Source organism: Lepidothrix coronata, unplaced genomic scaffold, assembly GCF_001604755.1.
Source record: "Lepidothrix coronata isolate B3197 unplaced genomic scaffold, Lepidothrix_coronata-1.0 Scaffold29, whole genome shotgun sequence".
NCBI lineage: Eukaryota > Metazoa > Chordata > Aves > Passeriformes > Pipridae > Lepidothrix > Lepidothrix coronata.
Window position 1 is genome coordinate 2,334,094 of NW_016690209.1, and position 10,183 is coordinate 2,344,276.

General features: G+C 42.4%; 1 protein-coding gene across 4 annotated transcripts in view; it reads left to right on the top strand.

Moving 5' to 3' along the window:
* SENP5 (SUMO1/sentrin specific peptidase 5) overlaps window positions 1–9,857 on the top strand; it is a 28,851-nt gene extending 18,994 nt beyond the window's left edge. For all 4 annotated transcript variants that reach the window (XM_017810470.1, XM_017810469.1, XM_017810473.1 and 1 more), the window contains 8 exons: window positions 50–155; window positions 298–445; window positions 1,065–1,112; window positions 2,962–3,039; window positions 6,283–6,420; window positions 8,103–8,186; window positions 9,564–9,614; window positions 9,704–9,857. In XM_017810470.1, the coding sequence (XP_017665959.1) occupies window positions 50–155; window positions 298–445; window positions 1,065–1,112; window positions 2,962–3,039; window positions 6,283–6,420; window positions 8,103–8,186; window positions 9,564–9,614; window positions 9,704–9,814 (764 nt within the window). In that variant the 3' untranslated portion in view covers window positions 9,815–9,857. The remainder of the gene's footprint in view (window positions 1–49; window positions 156–297; window positions 446–1,064; window positions 1,113–2,961; window positions 3,040–6,282; window positions 6,421–8,102; window positions 8,187–9,563; window positions 9,615–9,703) is intronic.
* The last annotated feature ends 326 nt before the right edge of the window (window positions 9,858–10,183 follow it).

Below are 10,183 nucleotides of genomic sequence, written 5' to 3' on the forward strand. Positions count from 1 at the left end.
AGAAGGTTTTTATATGTTTGCACTTTCATTTTTTCTGGTATATTTAAAGGATTCCTAGATGAAGTTATGAAGAAATATGGCAGTTTAGTACCACTCTGTGAAAAAGATGTCATGGGAAGATTAAAAGAAGTCTTTAATGAAGATTTCTCCCATAGGTGTGTAGCACATTCTACAGTTGGTAAAGGACAAATTGCTTGCATTGCTACTGCATGCTCCATGTCTAACAACTGGCAGAACAGAACTCTGTTTAACATGACTTTGACTTAATTTTTCTCTACGTTTTCAATCCTGTTTTAGAAAGCCTTTTATCACCAGGGAAATCATGAAGTATCGGGAAAAACATCCAAAACCCTCCACTTGCAATTTCCGGGTCTTCTATAATAAGCACATGCTAGATATGGATGATTTGGCTACACTGGAAGGCCAGAACTGGCTGAATGACCAGGTCAGAAATGCTTGGTGTTCATGTGCTTCTCTAGCCCTTTTTAGCCCATTTGTATTAGAATATCAGTTGTGCATCTTCTGCTAACATTACAGGTGGACTATCCTTACTTTATGTTTGAGAAATAGAAGGAGTGGTGGGCAGCTTTTACAGTGACAAGTGCAGTTAGTCTGGAAGCTGTGAGGTGTCACAGCTAGACTGGTTCCTTTTGAAAAAATGATGTTGCACTATTTTCATAAAACAGTGGCTACCCATACAGGTTTTAGAAACTACCCCCATCCCCAAGCTCAAGCAGATTATAAGAACAACGAAGTGAAATAGCAGACTGTGGCCCACAGCCAAAAAACTGAGAAGGCTGCAGAGCCCAGGGCATGCACCAATAGATTTAAATTGAATTAAACTACATTTAAGATTGAGAGAGACTTGAAGCAGCCAGTTATGATCTCTCTGCAGGCTGGCCACTATTAGTTCCAGAGTGCTTGTCCTTCAGACCATGTTACTGTAAAGGCTTCTCTCCATATTGCTGTTTTAATGTGAAGGGTCCTGTGTTTTGTAGGAACTTGTGAATTTGGGTCTTACAATATTATGCTGTATGTATTCAACTATTTACTGACTCTTACAGATAATTAACATGTATGGTGAACTCGTAATGGATGCAGTCCCTGAAAAGGTGAGGGCTTTTGCTATCATGCAACTGTACCTTATTGAGACCTTGAGGGGGAAGGGTGAAACTGAATTTCAGATACAGAATCGAGATTCAGCTCAATGATGTTTTGAGTGGTGTTCCTTTTCAGTGGTGTTGCTCTTGTTTCAGGAACTTGTATTAGCTCTGCAGGTGGTCTCTGTGGTAGCTTAATGTTACTGAGGTACCTGTAGAAGACACTTGGCCAATGTTCACCCATCCCACTCTTCTCTCTCTCCTGGTGGTTTCTGTCTCCAGCTTATTTACTTCTAAAGTGCTGTGTCCATGCCCTTGCTCACCAGTCTGGTGTTTCAGCTGAAATTTCTGATGAATTTCTGCTGAGATGACAAACCATGAGTGTTAGCATCTGAACCATGCACATGAGCTGCTTGCACTCACCCTCCCGCCCACCTCGTAGCTGTGGGGGCTGTAACAGCTCAAGCTGTGTCAGCTGCCTGCCTGGTGAATGTGAATTGATGTGGAGCTGCTTGGTTCCTTGGCAGTATTGACTCTGCAGGACTCTGTTTTGTGCATCCTCAACAGAATGCTTACTGCTTTGCAAAACTGCAGTGCCTGTTGGTGGCACTTGAGAAAAAGAAAGCAAAGAAAAAATAATCAAGAAAACAAGTTCCTCCCCCCCCATTCTGTGACTAAATTTGCAGCAGTGACAATTATAAAACCCCATCTGTTTATTAGGAGGGCTGTACAATTTTCAGGTGAGACCACAAAGGAAGAACCAAACAAAACCATTCTTAGATTAGCTCTGCAGAATGTAACTCTTAAAATCTTCAAGCCCAGAAGAAAGAGCATTGTTGCTTTGATTGGGAGGCGATGGCGGTTCTTCATTAGTATTCTCTGTACTTCCCGAGTGTGTCCTGGGGTTGGGGTATTGGAGATTGTATCTGTTTGCTTGTGTCTGCTTTTTCTTCATAGTGCATAATTGAAATCCTCATGGGAGGTTTTGTGCTGGTACCTCAGAATGTGGTTTTGAAGTCTGTTGGCATAGCTAATGGGTGTTAGACTGTTCTCAGATGCTGAATTTTCTAACTTTTTTTTTCAAGTAATAACTCAAGCCTTCTACCACCTCTACACTAGCAGAATTATTAAAAGCAGATGTTGCAGATTTCTATTTGTATTAATCTGTTCCTGTAATTGCAAGGAGCTAAGCACAGAGAGTAATAGTGTTAACCTGGAGCTAAATTTTTTTTTTAACATAAGCCTACATTTTTTTGTCATAAATGTAGATTTTTACTTACAAAATGGATCTGTCATTCCTTAAAAATGCTTTTCAATAGTAGAATATTGTTTTTGTCGGGAGCTGGTCATAGTAGTTGAATACAGAAGACCATGTTGTTGGACTAAATCTCGTAACTGTTTTGATGAATTCTTCTCTTTTTGTGTCTCAGCTTCCAGCAACTAAAGCCAGAAGTTACTCCCTTCTTCACCACCCCCGCTTTTCCAGTCCAATGTTCTCTTCCTTGATCCCTGTAAAGAACAACAAAAACTATAACTCCTTATCATGGTGTTTTTCTCCCAAGTCTGTCCCCAACAAAAAAATTAAATATGATATGCCTGGAGATACAAAAATGTAAATATAAATGCTGCAGTGGCTCACATCATATATTATAGGGAAATAAGGCTTATTTTATTAGCTTGCTGAAGAGCAGCAATAGTTTAGGCTTGGCAAAGCCTCTGTTTGTCCCTACTGGGGTTGTGTTTCTAAACCTGCATTAAATATTGCCTCATTACAAGTTGTTTTGTATAAATTATCCTGGGGGAAGGGGAATGACTGTGCATGAAGATTTCTGTGCTCATTCCTCCTCTTTCTCTTTTTTAGGTTCATTTCTTTAACAGCTTTTTTCATAGACAGCTCGTAACCAAAGGATATAATGGGGTAAAACGATGGACTAAAAAGGTATCCTTGTTAGTTCTCGGGTTCTCTTGGGCTGGGCTGAATCACTAACTTGAAACTGGGTTACAGTGTGTTATCTGCAAAGGATGGATTGGCAAAGGAGCTGAACAAATTGGGGAGAGCTTGATAAAAATAGTGTGGCACTGTTCAAGTTAGTATGGGGATGCTGTGAAAATGTGCTTCTAATGGCTAAATCTTCAGTGGTAGGTTATCTCTTTGTGTATGTTCATGCAAGTTGTTAATTTAACTGCAAGAAACGTCTCCTACTGCTCCTGGCAGTTCCAGGTACACTAATCTGTGGGAGACCAGACTTAATTCTGCTTCTTCCTTTTATCTCAAACTGGCATTCTGTGACAAAATCAAGTTGTTACTCCTGAGTAACACATACAGGTACTAGAAAGCAGAAATTAAGAGACCCATGGTTAATAAGCCAAACTGTTGTTCTCATGGCAAGAACAGAATTCACCTTGCTTTCCAGAACCCGTACCAGATCATGGGCTCTGATATTTTCAGAGGCAGCTAATACAAAGAGCAATACTTTCTTTTTTTTCTATGAACATTTGTCCTTTCTAATATGGGCGATGGGGCAAGACTAATCAAGGGCCATGTTTGAATGTATGATCTTTCTACAGAAGCACTTAAATAGCACACATCTGTGAAATGCTAGAGATGAACTCATTATCTAAATATAAAATCTATTCATATAATTTATTAAATATCTCTTTAAAGTGAAATGGAATATTGGTGCTTAATATTCCCAGATATTATTTTTTTAAAAGTTCTTTTTCTGCAGCAACTCAAGTTTTGCAAAAACCCCAAAAATGAAGGTAGATTCTGGAAGCAGAGCCTGTATTGCTGTTGCTTCTGAGGGGGTACCAGATGAGAGCAGGACAGCTCTTTAGACATTTACACTTAAAATTCTTGAAGAATCTCTAAAGCAAGATTGAGGACTAAGCAGTTTCTATGGGAAGGATTCTGTAGACTCCTTCATCCTGCAGTATGCAATTAAGGGGAAGTTGTGTCTGCTCTTTAAACACACCAGAGTATTGCACCAGGTTTTATATATGTGCTCTCCTGGGATACAGGATATCCTGTTCTGTGTCTTGCTGCAGTGGTTTGAGCTGCTGTCCCTTCTGGTCAAGGATCACACTGACACTCCTGATCCATTCTCATGTCATCTGACTCTGTGATGTCTTACTGAAGTGAATTTGGGTTGCTGCCATTCTTCCTGTACATCAGGTCTTAACTAAAGACCCTCCCAGCTTTTGGCCGCCTCTTTCCACTCTTCTGCTACAGGTTTGCACACCTGCAGTAATCCAACAGCTAAAGCCACATGAGGAGCCTTGAGTTTAGCATGGCTCTGCTGTTGCTGGACATCACAGAAGGTGTAGTTCATTTATCTTTTTCCAGTTTTCTTTTGTGGTCTCAGCTTGCTGCTGGCTGACATCCGTCTGCTTCTCTCCAAGAATGATGGATTGCCGTGCAGTGAGTGTGCTGTAATCTGGTCAGGAAGCAGTTTCTGCAGGTGGGAGCAGGGTTGATGCTTGTCACAATCAAAGGACTGTTGTGAGCAAGGCTCAGCTGATAACTGCTATGAATGCCCAGGCCTTTTTGTCTCTTCAGCTTCCCACTGTTACTCAAAAAATACACTTTCCTCTCCTACAAAAGACCTGTCTTTGCCAGTAGTGTTGCAATTATGTACTGGTCAAATTGCACAGTGCTTAAAAAAAATAGACATCTTCCCGCAGGATGAGTTCATTTAGTTCAGCTTTCTATTTTTACTTATTTTCTGGACTGTACCACCAAAACCCCAGCAATTAGACACCCGTTTCTAGAGGAGCTGGAAGAAGGAAGATCATGAAAGGCCCTGGCTTGGCTGGCTTCCAAAAGCATAAGGACTCATCTGCCACACAGACACTGGGGGTGTTGCATGTGATCTGCTCATTCTGTACTTCAAGACCTTCTCCCTTGTTTGCTTGCCTGTGACCACAGTACATCTGCTACAAAGTTTAGATTAAGAAAGGATGAATCCGCTCTACCATCTCCCCTTCCTTTTCTCTGCTTACCAAAGCGTCATGCACTCCTCTGCCTTCCTCTGGCAAGTCACACAGCCTGTATTACAGCAGAGGGAGTCAAACTGCACAGCTTGCTGCTTCTCTGGGGTGTTTGTAATGACAGCTGCTTCATAGAATTATGGAATGGTTTAGGTTGGAAGAGACCTTAAAGATCCTCTCATTGCAACCGCCCTTGCTGTGGGAAAGAAACCTTCCACTAGACCAAGTTGCTCAAAGCCCTGTCCAACCTTGACTTGAACTTCAAGGGTTGGGAAATCCACAGCTTCTCTGGGCAACCTGTGCCACGGTCCCACCACCCTCACAGTAAATTTCTTCCTTATATCTAATCTAAACCCTTGTCCTGTCACTTCATGCTCCTGTCAAAAGTCCCTTTCCAGCTTTCTTGTAGCCCCTTTAGGTAATGGAACATACTAAAAGGTCTTCTTTGAGCCTTCTCTTCTCCAGACTGAACAGCCCCAACTCTTTCAGTCTGTCTCCACAGCAGAGGTGCTCCAGCCCTCTGAACATCTTTTTGGCCTTCTTTGGACCCGCTCCAACAGATCCACATCCTTCTTATGCTGGAGGCCTCAGAGCTGGATGCAGTACTGCAGGTGGGGTGTCAGGAGAGTGCAGCAGAGGGGCAGAATCACCTCCCTTAACCTGCTGGCCACAGTGTTTGTGATGCAGCCCAGGATGCCGTTGGCCTTCTGGGCTATGAGTGCACATTACTGACTTGTGTTGAGCTTCTCGCCAACCAATGCCCCAAAGTCTGTCACCTGTCCATAAGGCAGCTCTGATAAAAATCTGCTCGCACTGCAGGAGTGTCATTACTGAAGATATGTAGCTAACCTAAATTGGGGCTCGATTGTATTACTGTCATTACCTAAGAAATCCCACTTCAACTCAAATGTTGTAGTGCAACATGAGCAGGATTTGCCACGGATACACTGATGACTAACTGTGGTACTGTACAAGGCTTCTCAGCTGCTCTCTGGGCTGTAACTGTATTTTTTTTGCCTACTAATAAATTGTGTATGAGATAAATGTGAATAATGTGGTGAAATAGCAGAGGGGATAAAAGAAGATTTCAGTTAAGGGGTGGCAGAGAGGAGACGAATACAATTAATCTTTTGCTTTGCTGTGTTCTGCCTGTGGAATTGTATCTAATATATGTTGTTGTTCTTCTTGCCAGGTGGACTTATTCAAAAAGACTCTCTTGTTAATTCCTATTCACCTGGAAGTCCACTGGTCCCTCATTACTGTGAACATCCCCAGTCGAATTATTTCATTTTATGATTCCCAAGGCATTCATTTTAAGTTTTGTGTAGAGGTAAGAGTGACAGCTGTGTCTGTGAAGTTTGAACTGTTTTCTTAAACAAACACTCCCCCCTTTCTTCTGTTCAGCCATAAACTTTCAATGCAGTATGTCTGTCATTGTCCTGCCGTGTATGAAATGAGAATCAGTGTGTCCTGCTGAGCAGTCTGAAGCACAGATCTCGAGGGTCACACCAGAGCTGGGAGTGGAGGTCAGATTGCCTATTGCCTAATTAGGCTGACCATGTAGTCAGCACAGCTTTGGTAACTCTGTCTTGTTACTCCTGCGAAAAGCAGGAGCTCAGAGCCCGGTTCCGTAGGGAAGCAGACGAGCCCCAAGGAGAGTGAGGGTCATTCTTTCATCTGTCAAGGTACTTGTGTTTAGGAAATGATGAATTGTGGTCCTTTTGAGGGTAGGTTACCTGGGTGAGAGAACAGGACTGAGATGCTGTAGTGTTGCGCAGTGGGGTTTACGTGTAACCGTGCTACTAACAGTGTGTTGCCTTTTTCCTTGGCCTGCGTTGGTACACACGGGGTGTTTGCCTCTGGTTATAACGCAGCAACCTTTAAAGGCTGTGACCTAAACACTGGAGTTAAATTATCAGTCTTCCTGGTAAAGAGCAGCCAGGAAATTTTTGCTGGGCCTAGCAAATTGTAATGACTTTCTTACAAAAGCTAATTTTGTCAACTTAATTGCTTGCTTGATGCAGCAGCCTTCTACTTTTAACTGTGTGTAGTTGTTGGCTTACAGAAGAGTAGTAATTATTGTACCCAGGAGAGTTCCCAGCTAGGACTTCTGAATGAAGATAGTATGCCTGCTGGCATTTGCTGAGGATGAAGCTAATGTTTGTCCTGGGAGCAAGAGATCTCATGCTCTCCAGTTTCTGAATGTGCAGCATAAACCAGGGGTCCCTCTCAGCAGCCCTGCAGTCTCTCCTGCAGTCTTGCAACGTGGCCTCTCCCATCCCACTCCAGGAGAGGCGTTTGTATCTGAATGTCTCACAAACATGAGACACTTTTATTGCTGCCCTTTCTAGGGGAAGGAGGGGAGCAATATCCCAAACTCCACTGTGATCCACACACTTAAGCTGAATATTTGTGTGCTACCGTGTGTTTAAATTGTGCTATAAACCCCCAGCCTGTTTACAGAGAAGTAGAAGGATTTGCTTAACCCAAGACTGTAGTCTCATTTATCTTGCTTCCTTCCCTTCGCTTGTGTCAGCTTATTTTTTCCTGTATGTCACTAAAACTGTCCCTGGAGCTTTGTTGATTAGCTACAGAACTCAGGCGTGTTGTGTTGAGGTTCGGGCAGGAAAATGTGATCGTATTGAACGCAAGGGCCTTGGTGTCAGCCAGTAAGCCAGGAAAAAACACATGCCAGGCTGCACTGTGTTTCTCTGTATGTCTGGGAACACTCTGACCTTGTGCCTGAATGCCACAGCTAGTCTGGTATGAAGTATGGCAGTGGGGCTGAGGGGTGTTAGAGCTCCCCCTAATAGACCAAAATGAGCCTTGATGGTAGAAGGCACAAGCACCCACCAGAGTTCATGTCTTTACCTCTAGATCTGAGCTCAGCTCCTAATGCTCACATGAAATTTGTCCTCCTTGTCAGAAGGATAGCAGACAAGATGGCAATGTCTCTCTCCTGTTCTTTAGCTGGTGAATAATATTGTTGCTTTTTTCCTTTCCTCTTTAAAGAACATTCGAAAGTATTTGCTGACTGAAGCAAAAGAGAAGAATCGCCCCGAGTTCCTTCAGGGTTGGCAGACTGCTGTGACAAAGGTAATAGCAGCACTTTGAGCCCTGGAATCTGACTTTGTGGGAGATTTCATGAGGCTGCTTCAAAACCCATATATTTGTACAAGTAGTAAATGGGTTTATGCTGCACACTTGGAGGGTGCTGTGAGCGATGCAGGTAGTTACACATGGGAATTTGAGCTCTCTTGCTCATTCAGCTCCTACCAGGTCTTTACCACTTTCTGCAAGTGACTTGGTGATCTGAGCCTTTCTCTGGACAATTATATATCGTGCAGCAAAACCTGCAGCTGGTGCCCATGTTGACACAAGGTCAAGGACTGAATGAGCTGGATACTCAGCTTCCTCCCTTCTCCTGAAAGGGCTGTTCTGGGTTTGGTGAGGGAGGGAACAGGCTGATGCTGCTACTGCCGATATTTTATGTTTGCTATGGATAGAGGGCTTTGGTCTCCAGGGCTGTTTGTGGCACATTGCGTTTGATCGCAAGTAAACGAAGTCTGGCAACAATAAAAGGGAATAACTTGTGTGTAGTGTAAATGAGGGAATATGTAATTTGTGTAGCCATCCCATAATGGCTCCAAAGATATAAAACAGGTCATTGCACACTAGACATACTCCCAACAGCTCCCTCCTCACACAGGTTTATTTTTAGATGCTGATACAATGATGAAATGATTCCTCTCTGCACTCATGCACAACCTGTGCAGTCAGTTCGTTCTCCTGCATTCTGTGAGGCAGAAGATCTGAGAGTTGAGGAAAAACAATTACTTCTCGTCTTCAAGTGCTGGAGACATAACAGCACTAATGTGTGGAACTTTTTAGCTCTGCATATCAAAATTGAGCATGTTTGAGGAAATAATGAAGGTTGGAAGTTATCATTTGAGACTGCCTTGTTCAGTCCTGTTGTCTGGCAATGTACCATTCATCATGTTCTCTGAGACCCTTTGCTGTGGCTGGGGGAAGAAGGCCACTGCTGGTAGCATGGGTGCTGAGAGTAATCTTCCTCTAGGCCTGTGTGACTTTGCTGATACAGTTTTGTCCTGTGTAAAGCAGATAATGCTGTACAAACATTTATTTAAACTAATTGAGAAGCTGTTCTGTGTAGGTCACTAAAAGAAAATAAACTTGAAATAAAGACTTGTAATTTATTTTCTGTCCTACACTATATATTTTTCTAAATGTTAGATGTTATTCTAACAAGGTGTTTGAGTGTCACCTTGCAAAATGTGGAATCAGAGTAAATAATTGCAACTCCAGTTTCTGGTGCTGCAGAACAGCTCTGAGAACGAGACGACTGATCGCTATGATGATCTCCTTTTGGACTTTAAACAGAAATTAGAGAACAAAAGGAGAAGTAAAAGGATAAAGATCTAACATGTCTCTGCTTGTTTCTTTTCTTTTTAGTGCATTCCACAACAGAAAAATGACAGTGACTGTGGGGTTTTTGTGCTCCAGGTAAGAGTACTGCTTTTTACAATCAGTGGCCTGTATTGTTCATATAGTAAATGTTCTTTATTTCAACCAAACCTTTTCCTTTTCCCCAGTACTGCAAGTGCCTCGCCTTAGACCAGCCTTTTCAGTTCTCCCAGGAAGATATGCCCCGAGTGAGAAAAAGGATTTACAAGGAGCTGTGTGAACGCCAGCTAATAGACTAATAAAATGCAGCCAACCTAATTTCTCTGGCATTTCTGACAAGTTGCAGCTGGTGTTTGTGTACTTGAATTTCTGAAAACTTCCAAGAATTTTGAGTGATTCTCAGCTGAGTGGTGTGGCCACTGTCGTTACCTCAATTTTTTGACAAGTTCTTTAACTGGCAGAACATAACAGAGCTGCCGTAGAATATTCCTAATGTCAGTTTGGTTCTCTTATGTTCTTTCCTGTATTTAATATTTATTATCTCAGCATGCATATAGGCAAAGCATGCAACTAAAACCATAAAACTGTAGATTTGGTGCACCTTTGAGATGTAGCTAGAAATGACAAATACAGGTGAATTTGTCTGGAAACATAAAGATGCATGGTAT